General features: G+C 42.8%; 1 protein-coding gene across 14 annotated transcripts in view; it reads left to right on the top strand.

The window, feature by feature from the left end:
• LOC126427252 (GDNF-inducible zinc finger protein 1-like) overlaps positions 1-16,622 on the top strand; it is a 122,434-nt gene extending 105,812 nt beyond the window's left edge. For 8 of the 14 annotated variants that reach the window (XM_050089503.1, XM_050089509.1, XM_050089501.1 and 5 more), the window contains one exon: positions 12,459-16,622. In XM_050089503.1, coding sequence (XP_049945460.1) covers positions 12,459-13,278 — 820 coding nt within the window. In that variant the 3' untranslated portion in view covers positions 13,279-16,622. The remainder of the gene's footprint in view (positions 1-12,458) is intronic. The other 6 variants (XM_050089507.1, XM_050089505.1, XM_050089511.1 and 3 more) reach the window with 1 other exon arrangement.
• The last annotated feature ends 3,701 nt before the right edge of the window (positions 16,623-20,323 follow it).

The raw sequence follows: 20,323 nt of genomic DNA, 5'->3' as shown, positions 1-20,323 counted from the left end.
TTATTTAACGTAACTTTGTTCACAGTTTTATTTCGCATTTACCACTCACTCACAATCTGATGTGGAGTATATGAGAGTGCGTGAACCCTAACTCCCAAGTTCCATCAAAACCCTTTGACGAACACTTTTGGTTGCTCAACACCAACAGTCAATGATAATGATACAGTTTTTCTCCTTTTCATAAATTAGAGCCCACTCTCCGCGATATAATAAAACAAACGGTCTCAATACCACGTCCCTCGTGAGATGCGTATAGATTTATCCCGGAATCGACCGCCCCGTAGGTGTACTCAATTTAATGACCACACTTCGCTATCCGCGATTTCGTGTAACTAAATGTCCTTTTGTAACTCTGATCGTATACCATAGTTATTTAAAACTCGCCCCTATATTTTTCACAATGCACAATTAGCACTTCTTTACTTGTTTATTTCTAAGCGTAAACAAAAAAAAATTACACCATATCATCGGCTTCGTCGATATAAAGCAAAACGCCTCAGTATGCACAATTTTACCTCTTCTTATAAGATCGGCTACCTTACTCATTAATTTACTACGTATTATTTCCAGTAACACTAAACAGGTGTTTCTGTTATATTTTAATTGTATTCAAAAACATGTTATTATTATTATGACCCACCAAATCGTAACAAATTGCGCGGCGTGCGTTTTTAACAATAGCTTTACACTCGCCCAGCCTTTATTCAGGCAATATTATATATAAATATACAGACAGGACCGAAAGATCGATCTCTTTACAGTAACCGATAGAGGCAAATATGCTATTCAAGTTCTGTTACATCTATCTTGACTCGTATTGCTACACCAGACTGAAGCGCCTAGAACCGATCGGTCACTCAGGCTGGCCCCATTGCATCACCTAATCCTAGTGTCGTAGAAAACGCGTGGGAATACTTGGGATGATGGGTGAAACATAGCAATAAACATCCTCAAAATTTGATAGCTGCGTGGGATTCGGTGGTCAGTGAGTATTTTTAGCCAGTGGTCAGTGAGTATTTTTAGTCGGTTACGGCATACCTGGAAGGCACTCTCTTCTCCACCAAGTTGAGGCCGTTATCGAGGCTCTTGGTGGTGCTACACAGTATTAGTGGGAGGTCCAGCAGGCAATGGCTGTTGGTGCAATGCACCACATACAGTATTACAAAAATAAATAGATTGTGAACTAAATATTTTGTCTTTCACTACGTTGTCACGAAAAGCGTGACTTAATATTGTTGTGTACTGCCTTTATCTAATGCACTGAGATCGAGTATGTCGTTTATATGTTCACGATTTCTGCTAAGTGTTTGTATTACTGCATCGATATGTCCTAGATCTTTTATGCCCCCGTACCACCACGTTGTTGGCGATTTCACAGCTCAGCCGATCCACCTCTGTGTTGCAAATGTTTTGAGTGAAATGCGCAGTCGATGTGCTGCTGTTTTCACGTCAATTCTACCACCGTTGAGAGTTATTTAGTTCTCGGGGATTTGTAAAATACCCGGGTTCGTGTGTCGTCGCTGTGCAGCCTGTGAAAAGGATTGTGGGAGACTCCCAGATAAATTCCAAACCACAGTGCAGTTTTAATACCGATATATTTCCAGGACTCTGGTGTCCGAGTCCGGTGAACTGTACCGGTTACGTCACGTGTACACAAAAGTTGACATCAAAGGACACAGAGTTCACGCCACAAAAGTCAGCAAACGAGTGAGCCTACAATACGTGTGATCGCAGCCGTAGCCAAAAAACGAACGAGTGCCCCCCCCCAAGAGGCGCCTGCGCGACCTCTATTAATACTTTTGTTAACAATTACATACATTGAAAATTACAGTTTTATGTAAAATCACAATTAGAAGTTAAACCGAATATGAGCTACACATTGCTAAAAATTTACAATCTCAGTGCTGAACAAGGTGAACCTATTTTCAACTTAGTTACGAGTTAATATAACATTATCCGACCAATTATGTTACAGGTAACAATTACATTTCTAAATTAGTTTATAACAAATCAACTAGTTCCCGAATTTTAGTGCTAACATATACCGGAGATTCAATTAACGTGCTTTATTTGTACATTCTATTTAACTTGCTGTAGTGATTTTATAATTATAGGTTTACTGGTACATCCAGACCGTGTGCTCGATTTCTTTTGATTAGTTACAGTATTAATTTCACATTTATATTGCGTTTCTCACATAAGAACAATGTTAAATGCTTTTGGCATATTCAAAATGCACACGGTGGCTTTTGCACGTACGGTTTCAGCAAAGCATCGTTTTTGAATTATATGTATGCTGAAATAGAATATTGTGTCTGGCCAATTCTCCCTTCCACAAATGCTATATTACACATTAGACATTTACATTTATCATGACAGCGTTGTTTTATATATCACGGTGGTTATTTATGTATGTAATTTGGAAACAGGTCACTTTACATTTTGTTCTTTATGTCGAAATGACTGCATTTGAAACAGTTATTTAGTTATTCACATTGGACAATTACGACTGGTGTTTATCTTTAATGCTTGTTTAGCATTTGAGAAATCTTTCACGCAGGAGGATCCTACAAAAATACCGCCATTTCGGTCTCGTACTGATTCCTGTATGGAGGACATAGTGATAGACATCCCTGGGGTTGTGAAGCAGCTGAATGGGTTGAAAATAAATAAATCGCCAGGTCCTGATGGGGTTCCAGTTAGGTTTTACAGAGACTACTCTACTGCATTGGCTCCTTACTTAGCTTGCATTTATCATGAATCTCTTGCCCGACGTAAAGTCCCGAGCGACTGGAAAAAAGCGCAGGTGACGCCTGTATATAAGAAGGGTAGAAGGACGGATCCTGCAAATTACAGATCAATATCCTTAACATCGGTTTGTTGCAGGATTCTCGAACATATTCTCAGTTCAAATATAATGAATTTCCTCGAGACAGAGAAGTTGCTGTCAATGCATCAGCACTGCTTTAGAAAGCATCGCTCCCGCAAAATGCAACTCGCCCTTTTTTCACGTGACATGTTGTGAACCACGGATGAAGGGTATCAGACAGATGCCATATTCCTCGACTTCCGGATAGCGTATTTGGGCGTAACAGTGCAGAGCGATATGAAGTGGGACGAGCATGTAATGGCAGTTGTGGGAAAGGCGGATAGTCGTCTTACGACCTGTTCTCGAGTACTGCTCGAGCGTTTGGGATCCCTATCGGGTCGGAATGAGGGAGGACATAGAAGCAATTCAGAGGCGGGCTGCTAGATTTGTTACTGGTAGGTTCGATCATCACACGAGTGTTACGGAAATGCTTCAGGAACTCGGGTGGGAGTCTCTGGAGGAAAGGAGGCGTTCTTTTCGTGAATCGCTACTGAGGAAATTTAGAGAACCAGCATTTGAGGCTGACCGCAGTACAATTTTACTGCCGCCAACTTATATTTCCCAGAAAGACCACAAAAATAACATAAGAGAGATTAGGGCTCATACAGAGGCATATAGGCAGTCATTTTTCCCTCGTTCTGTTTGGGAGTGGAACAGGGAGAGAAGATGCTAGTTGTGGTACGAGGTACCCTCCACCACGCATCGTATGGTGGATTGCGGAGTATGTATGTAGATGTAGATGGGTTCTGATAGGTAGCAGTGAGATACAGTAATATTTCAAGTGACACAATGAACTGTTACAAATCGGTTACTTCGAGATCAGCTTCGAGCCGGACACCCTGTCGTAGCTCGCATTCCGTCGACAGCTAACCGCCACCGTTTGCGACTTCAGTGGCGTCGAGCGAGAGCTCACTGGAGGCCAGGGCAGAGGTCCATCGTGTTTTCTGATGACAGCTGGATCTGCCTCAGTGCCAGTCGAAGGCCTGCAGCCGGCCTGTCTGCCTACTAGACACACCGGACCTACACCTGGAGTTACAGCCCGGGGTGCGATTTCGTACGACAGCAGGAGCACCCTGGCTGCAGATTTGTACGTCAGTCTGGTGATTCGACCTGTCGTTCTGCCATTTGTGAACAGTATTCCAGGGAGTGTTTTCGAATGCTCGCCAACATACGAATGCTTTTGACTGTGTTGACCACAAAATTTTACTGCAGAAGTTGGACAATTATGGAGTAAGGGGAGTAGCTTACAATTGGTTCGCCTCTTACTTTAAGAACAGAAAGCAGAAGGTAATTCTCCGCAATATTGAGAGTGGTAGTGATGTTCAGTCCCAATGGGGCACTGTTAAGTGGGGCGTTCCCCAAGGGTCGGTGCTGGGGCCACTGCTGTTTCTTATTTATATAAATGATATGCCTTCTAGTATTACAGGTGATTCAAAAATATTTCTGTTTGCTGATGACACCAGCTTGGTAGTGAAGGATCTTGTGTGTAATATTGAAACAGTATCAAATAATGTAGTTCGTGAAATAAGTTCGTGTCTTGTGGAAAATAATTTGATGCTAAATCACAGTAAGACTCAGTTTTTACAGTTTCTAACTCACAATTCGACAAGAACCGATATTTTGATCAGACAGAATGGGCATATCATAAGCGAGACAGAACGTTCAAGTTCCTAGGCGTTCGGATAGATAATAAGCTGTTGTGGAAAGCCCACGTCCAGGATCTTGTTCAGAAATTAAATGCTGCTTTATTTACCATTAGAACAGTCTCTGAAATAAGTGACAGTTCAACACGAAAAGTAGCCTGCTTCGCATATTTTCATAGGCTTATGTCGTATGGTATTACCTTTTGGGGTAATTCTTCTGATTCAAAAAGGGTATTTTTGGCTCAAAAACGGGCTGTTCGAGCTACGTGTGGTGTAAGTTCGAGGACCTCTTGTTGACCCCTTTTCAATAGTCTGGGAATTCTGACATTGCCCTCACAGTATATATTTTCTTTAATGTCCTTTGTTGTTAGCAACATTAGCTTATTCCCAAGAGTTAGCAGCTTTCACTCAGTTAATACTAGGCAGAAATCAAATCCGCATGTGGACTGCACTTCCTTGACTCTTGTGCAAAAAGGAGTGCAGTATTCTGCTGCATCCATTTTCAATAAGCTACCACAAGAACTCAAAAAGTCTTAGCAGTAGCCCAAACACTTTTAAGTCTAAACCGAAGAGTTTCCTCACGGCTCACTCCTATTCTGTTGAGGAGCTCCTGGAAGAGCTAAAAAATTAAGCAAATTCCAGTGTTACATTGTTGATTTTCTCTATTTAAACTTACGAATTGTCGCCTGAATATGTTACTTACATTTCATTTTATCTGTATTCATTCATGTATTGACTCGTTCCATGTATTGACTCGTTCCATGACCATGGAGACTTCTTAATTTGGGCCCATGGAACAATAAATAAATAAATAAAAATAATGCTCTCGTAATCCTACACGCTGTACGGGGTCTCGACAATTCCGCCGGCCTGCTCCTTCGCGAGATCTGTCTCCGGTTTAACATGTATTGGACTTTGTCGAGTGACTACTCCACTGTCATCCGTAGACAGCATTAACTTTCGCTGTATTGACCGACCGAGTACAATATTCAATCCCACAAACTGACATCTGTACAACAAAATGCGTGCACGTTTGCATTCTCGCACTTAACATTCTCAAAGTTGCACCAGTTATCATTGTACCGGCATTTCACATTTCCAGCGGCTTTTCTCGTGCTTACATTAGCATGTGATCTTGCAGTGTTAATCAGTTAACTGTGTTACCTAGACAAATTTATTCCTAAAATTTCATTACTGTACATTAATTATCTTTTGGTGTTGTAATCCCCCTCCCACCTGTCAGTGTATCTGCATTCGAGGTGAACCGACAGTCTCTCTACAACTCGTCGATTGTCCACAAGTATTCCTGTCTGGTAGTTTTGCAGTCTTCGACAGCAGCGTCTTCTGCAAAACGCCTTCTGGAGCCCCCAACAGGCCAGTAATAATTTGTAAATGATAGTATCCTCTACAACACTCTGTTGGCGTACTTGAAAAATTACTTTACATCTCATTCCATTAAGAATGTCGTATCGAGTTCTGTCTGTCGAGAGGTTTTGAATTCGGTCATAAATCTGGTCCAGTACTCACTAAGCTTGTATTTTGTTCACTGAACAACAGGAACACTACCGAATGTCTCCCAGGTGTCTAGCAGCACGGCTCGAACACACGGCACTCTGGATCATGTAGACAGACGGAGCTAGCCGAGTTTTGCAAGATCTCTGTTTGCGGAAACTGTGTCGATTTTTATAGAAATTTTCATTCTATGAAGATAAACATAGCCAACGCCTTGCAGACAAACAACAATTATGCGAAGTGAAATGTAATGTGAGGAGAGCCATGCGAGAGGCGTTCAATGAATTCAAAACTAAAGTTCTACGTACTGACTTGGCAGAAAATCCTAAGAAATTTTAGTCTTATGTCAAAGCGGTAGGTGGATCAAAACAAAATGTCCAGACACTCTGCGACCAAAATGGTACTGAAACAGAGGATGACAGACTAAAGGCCGAAATACTAAATGTCTTTTTCCAAAGCTGTTTCACAGAGGAAGACTGCACTGTAGTTCCTTCTCTAGATTGTTGCACAGATGACAAAATGGTAGATATCGAAATAGATGACAGAGGGATAGAAAAAAAAAATTAAAATCGCTCAAAACAGGAAACACCACTGGACCTGACGGGATACCAGTTCGATTTTACACAGAGTACGCGAAGGAACTTGCAGCGGTGTACCGTAGGTCTCTAGAAGAGCGTAGCGTTCCAAAGGATTGGAAAAGGGCACAGGTCATCCCCGTTTTCAAGAGGGGATGTCGTACAAATGTGCAGAACTATAGACCTATATCTCTAACGTCAATCAGTTCTAGAATTTTAGAACACGTATTATGTTCGAGTATAATGACTTTTCTGGAGACTAGAAATCCACTCTGTAGGAATCAGCACAAGTTTTGAAAAAGACGGTCGTGTGAAACCCAGCTCGCGCTGTAGCGGGACTTTGAATTTCGCCGCGCTACACTCGTTCCCTCAGATAAAAATATCCCGTCGCAGCAGTATGAGCGCTCGACGGCAGAGAAAATACCAAAATTGTAACCTTTTTTGTTTTCTATCCGTTTTCAATTGTCTCTTGATAGCCGTAGCTTAAGGCAGGCGTGATCGGATGCTGACATAAAAACTTAATGGCTAATCTTGATCTGATTGTAATGTGTAGACATTGTGGAAGTTATTAAGAAATTCGGTGGATGGAAGTAGCAAAGTGAATTAAATTGCATACAGTATCAAGATGATTTTAATTGGTATAAATTAGTGATCCCTGGACTATTGCAAGATTTCGGAGCAGATTTTTTCACGCTGAAATGAAGGAGATTTTTGAAGACGTTGGACACCGCCCGAAAGAAGATAAGTTAATCTGGTAAAGGAAGATCTCTCGTCTACGCCACTTCCCCTTGTCAGTTACATTCTGTTATTCTCTGTTTCTTTTCAATATCTTTTGTAGTGAAAATTGGTTTAACTTTTGCTCAAAAACGCCACAAGGACCACCCCAACAATAGCTTTTCCGAATAACGAAGTCCGATAGCTTTTCTGTAATACAAAGTCCGATTTGCTTTTCATTCTCTCCCTTTTTCACGGTCTCTCTTCTCCCATTTTTTTTTATTAACCACTACAGCGCTATTCGTCCACGAGACTCAGTGGGCCATAGACACGGGTTCCCAGGTAGATGCCGTGTTTCTCGACTTCCGCAAGGCGTTCAATACAGTTCCCCACAGTCGTTTAATGAACAAAGTAAGAGCATATGGACTATCAGAACAATTGCGTGATGGGACTGAACAGTTTCTAGATAACAGAACGCAGCATGCCATTCTCAATGGAGAGAAGTCTTCCGAAGAGTGATTTCAGGTGTGCCGCAGGGGAGTGTCGTAGGACCGTTGCTATTCACAATATACATAAATGACCTTGTGGATGACATCAGAAGTTCACTGAGGCTTTTTGCGGATGATGCTGTGGTATATCGAGAGGTATCTCAATGCAGACAAGTGTAATGTGCTGCGAATACATAGAAAGAAAGATCCCTTATCATTTAGCTACAATATAGCAGGTCAGCAACTGGAAGCAGTTAATTCCATAAATTATCTGGGAGTGTGCATTAGGAGTGATTTAAAATGGAATGATCATATAAAGTTGATCGTCGGTAAAGCAGATGCCGGACTGAGATTCGTTGGAAGAATCCTAAGGAAATGCAATCCGAAAACAAAGGAAGTAGGTTACAGTACGCTTGTTCGCCCACTGCCTGAATACTGCTCAGCAGTGTGGGATCCGTACCAGATAGGGTCGATAGAAGAGATAGAGAAGATCCAACAGAGAGCAGCGCGCTTCGTTACAGGATCATTTAGTAATCGCGAAAGCATTACGGAGATGATAGATAAACTACAGTGGAAGACTGCAGGAGAGACGCTCAGTAGCTCGGTACGGGCTTTTGTTGAAGTTTCGAGAACATACCTCCACCGAAGAGTCAAGCAGTATATTGCTCCCTCCTACGTATATCTCGCGAAGAGACCGTGAGAATAAAATCAGAGAGATCCCGACAATCCTTCTTTCCACGAACAATATGAGACTGGAATAGAAGGGGGAACCGATAGAGGTACTCAAGGTACCCTCCGCCACACACCATCAGGTGGCTTGCGGAGTATGGATGTAGATGTAGATGTAGATGTAGATTTCGTAATGGGTGACAATAAATCACGTTCTACTCCAGACTGACATCTGTGACATACTACTGAATTACGTCTGTCTTTATTGCAGTACTCTTTGAAAATTGAAATTAGCAGCACTTCTGTGCAGATGTTTTTCTCTGTTGCTGTCACCGGTCATTAATCCGAAGACTATTTTGATGCAGCTCTCTGAGTTAATCTATTCTGTGCAAGTTCCTTCGTTTTGGCACAACCACTGCAACTTTAATTTCCGTAATGTTCTCGTGGCAAGCTTCTCACTAAATACACTGCTCTTTCTCGGATCTTCTCAGCCTCTCCCGTTAATCCGACTCGGTCAAGGATGCTGCATTCGTCCCATGGACTCCCTCTACGAGGCTCCCTCCGTTGCCAAACTGACAATTCCGTAGATGCCTCGGGCTGGTCCTGTCAAAAAGTAATAGTTTTTGTAACCGCACGAAACCATTTTTAGATGACAGCTTCTAGCATATCCTGCTTCATCAGAAAATCACCAAAAATTGATTCTTTCGTGAAAAATTAATTCGGAGGGCAATTTACCTGGCCAGATGACACAAAACACATCGCCACCTGCCGGCAGTGAAGTGGACGATGTCAGATCAATCGTGAAAGACTTCTTGTAGCTGTATTGTATACTTACTTAATGCTGGCTCAACAGGCCTCGGGTACTTAATTTGTTCCATCCGGACACACTTCCTTCGCTACTTTTATTTTATTATTTGGAGACACAAACCAAAGTTGTAAATGTCAGGCACTGCTGTAGATACATTACCCACTAATATGCAAAGTCCGACTCGTGTATTGACTGCAACAGTCACTTCCTGGTAGTCTCACCCACTTACATGTTTCTAAAAATCTAACTATCAGCTTATTATGGTGTATTGTTGTTTAGATTGTGTGCCGTTCCTTCTGTAATTTTACATCAGTTTTGTATTATTTGCTATATGGTAAAATACTCAGTTTTTTTCGATTTTTCTTAAGAGTCACAGTTTCTTGTGACAGAATAGTATTACTTATAATGAATTTTAAATTTGTTGCATCACTTAACATTTTCTGGAATATTATAACTTTACCGAGCGAGGTGGCGCAGTGGTTGGCACACTGGACTCGCATTCGGGAGGACGACAGTTCAATCCCGCATCCGGCCATCCCGATTTAGGTTTTCCGTGATTTCCCTAAATCGCTCCAGGCAAATGCCCGGATGGTTCCTTCGAAAGGGCACGGCCGACTTCCTTCCCCGTCCTTGCCTAACCCCGTGACACCGACGACCTCACAGTTTGGTCTCTTCCCCCAAACAACCCAACCCAACCCATTATAACTTATTTCATTACTGTCCGACTTCTACAGTTACTCACATGATTTTGACTATTTAACGTTGATTGGGACGTGAAAGTAATTTTGTATTTAATACTAGAGCTACAGTTTATGGTGAATTTGAAATTTAGTTAGAAATTTAGTTAAAGTAAGCAATGGACTGCCCCACGCATCCGTATTTTTACCAGACGTTATTATTTTAGTCGATTATTGCATTCGAGATTAAAATGACGAAAAACTTTTATGAAGAATAATCAGAAGTGATAACTGTTGTTGCTGTGGTCTTCAGTCCAGAGACTGGTTTGATGCAGCTCTCCACGCTACTCTATCCTGTGCAAGCTTCTTCACTACCCAGTACCTACTGCAACCTACATCCTTCTGAATCTGCTTAGTGTATTCATCTCTTGGTCTCCCTCTACGATTTTTACCCTCCACGCTGCCCTCCAATACTACAGGGTGATTCAAAAAGAATACCACAACTTTAGGAATTTAAAACTCTGCAACGATAAAAGGCAGAGCTAAGCACTATCTGTCGGCGAATTAAGGGAGCTATAAAGTTTCATTTGGTTGTACATTTGTTCGCTTGAGGCGCTGTTGACTAGGCGTCAGCGTCAGTTGATGCTAAGATGGCGACCGCTCAACAGAAATGTTTTTGTGTTATTGAGTACGGCAGAAGTGAATCGACGACAGTTGTTCAGCGTGCATTTCGAACGAAGTATGGTGTTAAACCTCCTGATAGGTGGTGTATTAAACATTGGTATAAACAGTTTACAGAGAATGGGTGTTTGTGCAAAGGGAAAAGTTCTGGACGGCCGAGAACGAGTGATGAAAATGTAGCACGCATCCAGCAAGCATTTGTTCGCAGCCCAGGAAAATCGACTCGCAGAGCTAGCAGAGAGCTGCAAATTCCACAATCAACTGTATGGAGAGTCCTACGAAAAAGGTCCGTAACTACCTGAACGTCAACTACCCGAGGCGATGGATCGGCCGCCAGGCAGCCCGTGACAGAGCACTTCATCACTGGCCTCCAAGAAGCCCTGATCTTACCCCCTGCGATTTTTTCTTATGGGAGTTTGTTAAGGATAAGGTGTTTCGGCCACCTCTCCCAGCCACCATTGATGATTTGAAACGAGAAATAACAGCAGCTATCCAAACTGTTACGCCTGATACGCTACAGAGAGTGTGGAACGAGTTGGAGTATCGGGTTGATATTGCTCGAGTGTCTGGAGGGGGCCATATTGAACATCTCTGAACTTGTTTTTGAGTGAAAAAAAACCTTTTTAAATACTCTTTGTAATGATGTATAACAGAAGGTTATATTATGTTTCTTTCATTAAATACACATTTTTAAAGTTGTGGTATTCTTTTTGAATTACCCTGTAAATTGGTGATCCCTCGATGCCTCAGAACATGTCCTACCAACCGATCCCTTCTTCTTGTCAAGTTGTGCCACAAACTCCTCTTCTCCCGTATTCAATACCTTCTCATTAGTTATGTGAACTACTCATCTAATCTTCAGCATTCTTCTGTAGTTCTATTCTCTTCTTGTCCAAACTATTTATCGTCCACGTTTCACTTCCATACATGGCTACACTCCATACAAATACTTTCAGAAACGGATTCCTGACACTTAAATCAATATTTGATGTTAACAAATTTCTCTTCTTCAGAAACACTTTCCTTGCCATTGCCAGTCTACATTTTATACCCTCTCTACTTCGACCATCATCAGTTATTTTGCTCCCGAGATAGCAAAACTCATTTACTATTTTAAGCGTCTCATTTCCTAATCTAATTCCCTCAGCATCACCCGATTTAATTCGACTACATTCCATTATCATGGTATTGCTTTTGTTGATGTTCATCTTATATCATCCTTTGAAGACACTATCTATTCTGTTCAACTGCTCTTCCAAGTCCTTTGCTGTCTCTGACAGAATTACAATGTCATCAGCAAACCTCACAGTTTTTATTACTTCTCCATGGATTTTAATACCTACTCCAAATTTTTCTTTTGTTTCCGTTACTGCTTGATCAATATACAGGTTGAATAACATCGGGGAGAGGCTACAACCTTGTCTCACCCCCTTCCCAACCTCTGCTTCCCTTTCATGTCCCTCGACTCTTATAACTGCCATATGGTTTCTGTACAAATTGGAAATAGCCTTTTGCTCCCTGTATTTTACCCCTGCCACCTTCAGAATTTGAAAGAGAGTATTCCAGTCAACATTGTCAAACGCTTTCTCTAAGTCTACAAACTATCTATGTAAAATTGAAAGACAATGCAAAGGATGAGGAATTAAATTATGAATATCAAATACTGTATGTGTATCAGATTGTATATTAGCTTTGCATATCCTGTTGCATTACTACTACTATTACTACTACTACTTCACATTGCAAGTTATGTTACAAGCAGAAATATGAAATGTGCACATGTTACCAGATTTTCTAATGGACTTTCTCCGTAATTTTGCAGGTTTATTGTGCAAGGCCAGGATAGGCCTCCTCCTATCGACAAATGTACCTCGGTACGCACCAGAATTGACGGGACTGCAGGCACACGAGTGATCGGTGGCGGCCAGCAGGTACGCGAGAGGAACAAAAGGAACACGCGCGTACTGTCGGTAAAGGTAGTGTTCGCACAGAGGCGGAGTCGAGTCGATACCCCCGAGGAGACCCGTCCCGCACTGAGCGCCGCGGTAAGTGACGGGAGGCGCGGGGAAGCGTCCGACAGCGGTCGTGGCTGTGACCCGGTCGATGGCGGTCGCGAGGTACCGTCCCGGTCGGAGGGCGACGCGGCTCCACCTGCCGGACGCGAGACGTACACGTGCGACGACGGGGATCCCCCGAGTACGCCCGCGCGGCGGCACCGGTGGACCTGCGAGACGTGCCACGCGCCCTGCCGCAGCTTCCACGAACTCAGGGTGCACTGCTGGAAACACCAGGGGAAGCAGGTCTACGGCTGCGACCACTGCACCAGGAAGTTCGCACGCCGCAACAGCCTGAAGCGCCACTCGCTCCAGCACATGCTGCTGTGGCCCTACGAGTGCGGCGTGTGCTACAGGCGGTTCGTCAACAACACCCACCTGGCGCACCACACGCTCGCGCACGAGGGCAGCCGCCCCTACCAGTGCGACTCCTGCGGCAGGACGTTCTCGCGGAGCAGAGACTGTAAAATGCACTACCGCGCGTGCGTCGGCGAGCGGATCTACTGCTGCGACGTCTGCGACAAGAAGTTTGCCAGCGAGAGCGGCCTCCGGCACCACGGGCGCCTCCACTCCTTGCGGCAGTGTTGAGACCGTCTCTCTGCACCGTCGGGAAGGCGACTGGGGGGGATTCTGCCGACGGTGCGAAAATGCGCCCTCGTAAACCTGCCGTGCGTGTTCGCACTGTAACATTCCCTTTCATATAATCACTGTTGTAACAATAAGTCTGTAGTAAAGTCAAATTGTACCGAACTAATGAACTGCTTCGACAGAAATAATCGATTTTTGAAAATACGATGCCATCGGTTATATAAAATAATCTCGCCGAGTGGCAGCAGGCGAACACGCGTATAAAAAGTATTACAGTTTGCGAGCTTTAAGAGCCAGTGACTCCTTCTGCAGCAGGGTTGAAGGGGAAGCGAGAGGGGTGAAGGAAAGGGACCTGTGAGGTTTGGGAAAAGGGGCAGTGTTTGGAAAAGTTACCCGGACCGGCGGATTCTTAACAGGTGGGATGAGAAGGGAAGACTCATTGTTGGGGACTTCCAGCACTACAAAAGATGTAGGAGCAAGCTGTCAGTTAATATAGGTGGTACAGACAAATAAACGAGTGGAGTAGCTCATAATGTAGAAAACAGACAGCAGAGACAGACAAGAGGGTTACATAAAGGAGGAACGGTGGCCACACGGGCTAATATATCGACGTAAATAATCAATTTTTGAAAATACAGTGTAATTGGATAGATGAAATACTCATCGAGCAGTGGTGAGAAACTAAAATTAAATTGAGGTCCGCCCGAACGGGCCACAAAGGCACCGATCGGCCGCCGTGTCGTCCTCGGCCCGCAGGTGTATTTTGATGCAGATACGGAGGGGCACGTGGTCAGCACACGACTCTCCCCGGCCGTATGTCAGTTTACGAGACCGGTGTCGCTATTTCTCAGTCGAGTAGCTCCGCAGTTTGTCTCACGAGTGCCGAGTGCACTCCGCTTGCCGACAGCCCTCTGCAGACCGGACCGTGCCCCGTCCGAATGCTATTCCGGCCCGCCGATCTGTCTGGAAGCGGTATTACTATTGCAGCGAGGCCGTCAGCTGTGGCAGGAAACACACGTATAAAAACTATTACAGTTTGCAAGCTTTTGGAGCCAGTGGTGAAAGAGCCTTTCCTTCTCATCCTGTTTGCCAAGTCTCCCCTGACACGGGGTTCTGGCCAACTCTTCTGAATTCTGCCCCCTTTCCTCAACCCTCACCGGTCCTTTTCCTCGACTCCTCTTCCCCCTCAACCAGAACAAGGAGCCACTGGCTCTGAAAGCTCGCAAACTGAAATGCCTTTTAAATGCGTGTTCTCCTGTTGCGACTTGGCGAGTAGATTTTTTATCTATCCAATTACAAGTTAATGAATCATAATTCGTGTGAAATACGAAGCTTATTTGCAAGTTTAAATTTTTTTCGTACTAGAGATGTCACACTGTGATCAAAACCACTTTGCTTTGTATGTTCAGGTGTGTAATAATGTTGTTGATCACATCTGCTCACTGTTAAAAAGTAAAGTCCTAAGTTCTTTCTGTTTGGAGCATTTAAGTTTGCACTACGTATGCACCCGGAAGACACGAACAGCACTTTAAAATTCACTTCTACACAGACTGACTGATATACTGTGTCTGTCCCGTAATGACACGAACTGAACTGCCGGTCTGCAGTGTACTTTATTGGCCGTCAGTCTGCAGCTCGTGCTGTAGCGGTAGAGGTGCCACCTCTAAACTGTAAGGTCCAGGGTTCGATTCCCTGCCGGGTCAGAGATTATCTTTGCGCAGAGACTGGGAGTATCTGACGTCTCAATCATTTCTTCTCGTATTCGTCACAGAGATGCACAATTTGCCGTCATGGCGTAAAATGGAACAACTCGTACCGGGCATTCGAACGACCCCGGACGAAATCTCGAGGCCGGCAGTGTTGTGTCGTCATTTCATTTCAGTTCATTTGGTCGGTGGACACAGCATACCGGTTTGACGGGCAGACATGCATTATTACAGGGTGTATATGCCCCAGGACAACCAGTAAATCTGGGAAAAACCCAGTGATTTTGTCATCCAGGAAATACCTCGGAATTTTTTGTTGTTTAGGTCTCCAGTCAAATTTTTGTAATGCTGACTGGTAAGTAATGCTACATTAACAAAGAATTTTACCCCACTACTCCAGAATAATACTGAGTAAATAAAACATAAATGAGAGAATAACACCAAAGGAAAACTTCAAATGCAAAGAAAATGCGCCATTCACAACAGCAAAACACAGTGCGTACACAAGTGCCTGCAGACGGCAAATTGTGTCAGAGACTGTCCAGTACTTCATAACAAGACTGCTTTCGATGAGCGTGACGTCACGAGTGCTTTCATTTTGAACAGGTCACTTTAAGATGTTGCAAATCGTTTTTTGAGGAGTGTTACTATGAAAGTAAATTTCCGTTTACACAAGATGAATTTCGTTACATGTGTGAATGTGGGATTAATTTCTTAAATCACGGAGTGTTCGATTCTCATTCAAAATGCAACACTTCGAGGACCAGCCACTTAGAAATTTCGAGCCCAGAAGACCAGCTATTTGTGCCGGTATTTAAAAGATTGCTGGCGCATTTGTGTTTGAAATATCTTAAAGGTTGCTGCGTGCTAAGAAAGACCGAGTTTCGAGATTAGTTTTCCATTTTTGTTTTAGTTCTTCCATAGGTTACAAATTATGCAATAATAATATCAAAAAGTGTAATTATCCTACAAAAAACCAGCACAAAGTGAGTTCTCGAGCAGTTTCACCCGTAATTGGCTTTTCTATGGAAAACTTATATTTGGCCAGGTAACACACACAATTTTTGGTGCACAGTAGTGAAATTTATAATTCTGCTTGTTGGAAAGATTCAGCTGCTGCAGTTCATGCTGTGCTCCAAGGATCCTGCCTAACTACACTCTCGGAAAAATACAGCAAAAAATTAAGTGTTGCCGCACATTAAAGATTTATCCAAAACGGGATATTTTTGCTGCTTTTCATTTCTAAAAGTGTGCAAAACCTTCACCATTCAAAGGATTGACAAGTTTTACAGTTCCAATGGAAAGTACATTGTCACTTACTTCGGAAAAAAGTACTTTCACCAGGGGTATAGTGTACTTTCACCCAGGAAAAAGTATCTATCTCTGGGATATGCGGGAAAAAACCGTGATTTTTTTTTTCCTGTCCGTGTATACACCCTGTATTAACAATAACATTTTAATGATTTACAGTTACAAGTCGTAGTTCTAAAGTCATATAAATGCTGCATGACAAAATGTAATTGCAATTTATGTACTAGAGTTTAATAAATTTGCATGCCTTCAAATCATAAGTGTTAACAATTAATTTTACAAAAGTTAATTTTAAACATAAATTATAATTTCACTTCTCTCCAAATATAATGATTTCTTATGATGGTTCACATTATTTTATATAAATTACTTTGTTTCACTTTGTACTGAAGATAATGTGATAGCTGATTACATTATAAGCAATTATACATGTCCTTTTACAAAATTTGGTTGGTTATAGATTCAATTAAAGAATTTCTGTGTGGAGCTATAAATATCAATAATAATAATTAGTGAAAAATTGAAAATGTAGACATACAACTATATGTGTACTGGAAGTGAATGAGATCGTGATGCGTACTCAACTGATGTATCGTATACTACAATACCTGTCTCAATCTGTTACGCTGCAATACGAGTGAGCACTCGGACGGAGCTCACGTCATTGAGTGCAGTGTTACAGAATAATCAGCGATTGGTTTGTTCCCATATTAGGATTCATTTGAATGTACAGGTTTTTTCTAGAAGCTTCGAGAATAAAGTTTTCCAGTGAACCAGAATGGTTAAAGTGACGTTTCCAGAGCGAACTGTGAAGAGGGGTCTCGGATAACACAAAACAAGATGGTTGCCATCTGTGCGGGTGACACCACCACCATAGGGCACAATCGGAAGCCGTCGAACACGAACTCACGACTACAGGTAGAATTCGGAACTGCCGAGCCTCGGTCGGAACGGTGGTGTATTGAGGTAAAAGTCAACAATTGTGAAGCAGTTCTCTTAATCTGTAGACTGAAGCAACTACAGAAACACCGACGCTGCAGACAAATGACATTACACACATACCAAATATATTTCTGTGAGAAAGTCAGTTACCTAGGTGTCCTGCTGGACTAGAAACTAACCAAGAGGGACCACATACAATATATTGCCAACAGAGCAAGTGCGATGCTCCGACAACTTTACCTGATGCCTAACAGGGAAAGCATACTGAATAGGAGAGTGTCGGAGTCCGTGTATGTTACACTAATTAGACCGCTGATGACGTGTGCAGCTCCAGTCTGGAAAGACACGGCTCCAACACAACTGCAGTTCGTACAGAACGAAGTGCCAGGTATCGTAAGCCACGCTGCACGATACGAGCACACCGCGGACCTTCACAATGAATACCACCACGAGAATCTCACGGAGGTATTCGAGAAACATGCCACACGACTGTACCGGAACTAGAGACACTCGAACGACGCATCTGTCCGAAAGCGGGGAAACCTCGGTCGCTGCTGTAGGTGGAAATGTAAGTGCCCAAAGGAGTTCCTTACTAGGAACGCTTCACCACCTACGGCAAGCTAAAGAAACACAAGCAGTGCAAATACTGGCGAACCCGTGAACTCGGCAAAGTTGACTGGAACTACTGGGTGAAAGAACACAGCCGGACAACCGGCACCAGCAGGAAAGCCAATTTGCACTCTAGAAATAAAGAAAACCCACACAGCCTTCACACTGTTTACGACTGATCGGCCACTCGAATGACGACTGTGGCACGTTCGTTACAGCTATACAGATGCTGCAGCTGGCCCAGGAGAGGTAGTCTGTGCCCAGTGCAAGCAGTATCTCTCATTGTTTTGGACCGATACTCTTTATGACGAACCTAAGATGTGAAATCGGTACCGAGCTCGCACGACTCCCAATAATTAACAATAACCTTACCCTCGCACGACCTCTCGCATCGAACGAGAAAACGCATTACCTTATTTACTCAAATCTAAGCCGCACCTAAAAAACGAGACTCAAAATCACAAGGAAAAAAAAAAAATCCCCGAATCTAAGCCGCACCTGAAATTTGAGACTTGAAATTCGAGGGGAGAGAAAAGTTTTAGGCCGCACCTTCAAATCGAAACAAAGTTGGTCCATTGTAATATGAGACACAATTTAGGTCAGATGAATGACGATACAACTACAGTAGTTTGGTTCGAGTCGTAAGCTTAGCAGTTGAGCTTTACCAGGTAGCCATTGCTATGTGTCAGACGCTCCGTCCGTATTTATACGTGCCCTTCCTTTTTCACGTGCTTCGTCTGGTTCAAATCGATTGGGTATTTTTCTTTCATCTGATAAGTGCCGCTCTCCTTGTTATAGGTGTTTACGTCACTTTAAGCTGAAAATACATTATTGTACTGTGTCATGCCTTGTTTGTCGCGGCATGGCTTGCTTTTGTACGCACTACCGCGGCTTACAATTAAAAAAAAACAAAAAAAAAAAAAAAAAACAACAAAAAAAAAAGAGGAATTGTCTCATAACTGAAACAATGGCAAGAGACTGCTATTTGTTGTTACTTACACTGCTGCTTTCTTTGATAATGATCAACAAGAACCAAATAATAGTCTGCGTATGATAGAAGATGTTCTGAACGAGAGTTCAGCGAAAATTTTTTTCCGTTTGAAAATATTTGCGGCCGCTTCTTTAGTACATCAAATTCTGCACAGAAATTAGAGTCATCTTATATTTAAAAATCTAGTCAATTGCTGTGTTTCATTTCTGACTGTATCACTATTAGGCATAAGAATAATACGAATATAAACATAACATTATATGTATATTCTTCCGCGTTTGCTGTTGTCTCACACTAGTTTCGTAGTTTATTAGGCTGACAAGACTTAAATGAGATAGCAGAAAACACGAAAGAATACATGGCAAAACGTTTATATTCGTATTATTCTTATGGTGAAGAGAATACTGCATGTGATTCACAATTCATAAAAGTTCATATTAGCAACCATTTCTTCTCACAGGTAGGAAAAAATTCAGAACGTAGAGTTGGCCATATTGACAAACATCCCAAACAGTCTTGCCAGTCGGATTTTTGTAATACATTGAAAGTCTGCTACATTCGAAGATGAACAATACAGAATTTGTATTTACTTCGTTGGATAATGTACGAAAATGCAGTGGTCGAAACTCGGTGCAGAGAAAAAAGCTCGTCTTCCACCTTTTTTTTTATTAAATTTATTTACTGATGCTGAGGTTTTGGCACCAGTATTTATCTTTGTGCCTGCAAAGCATGCCTGTGTAGCGCTACATATATTCCTCGGCTGAAGTTAGTTGTGGCGGCACCTACCAACATTTTTCAGAATTTCCGCTTACTTTGCACTCAATTCTAAGCCGCAGACGGTTTTTTGGATTACACAAACCGGAAAAAAGTGTGGCTTGGATCCGAGTAAATACGGTACTGCCCTTACATCCCATTGAGACTGTAGTGGAGGTTTTTTTTTTTTTGTGTGGAATTTACCTTGGCAATTGTTTCCCCTCTGCCCTTAAAAGTGCTACTCCTCGATCATTTTCGTTCACTTCCTGTCACCTCTGTGGGCCTCTGTTTGTAGGTGATCCTAAACAGACACACAGACAATATAACTGAACCGCATCCTGTGAACTCCTTGACTAAAATTACCAAACGCAGAGGTGACAGTGAAACCTTTGTGGCGGTCAGTGTGCTCGTGTGGACTCGGAGGGGCTCCGACGTCTCGGCTCCGTTGCCTCCGGGTAGAGACGAAGTGAGGATCACGTATCACGTGTAGGGCATTTTGGTGACAGCATCAAGATTCGAGAGGCAGCTGTTAATCGAGCAGTGAAAAAATGTAAATTTAGAGCTCTGAGGAGGCAGTTGTGCCCCAGTTGAGGATTTACAGTGGACACAAGATAGATGCTACAGGAGAGCCGAGAAAATGTTGATGACAAAGAGCATTTAGGGCCTCGGTTGGTGTCCCAAATTCACAAAAATGAGGAGAAAGTGTGAAAAAGTTTGAACAGAGTGTGACACT

Source organism: Schistocerca serialis, chromosome 11, assembly GCF_023864345.2.
Source record: "Schistocerca serialis cubense isolate TAMUIC-IGC-003099 chromosome 11, iqSchSeri2.2, whole genome shotgun sequence".
Classification (NCBI taxonomy): Eukaryota; Metazoa; Arthropoda; class Insecta; order Orthoptera; family Acrididae; genus Schistocerca; species Schistocerca serialis.
Note: the sequence above shows the minus strand (reverse complement) of the source record. Positions and strands in the feature narration are given on the sequence as shown.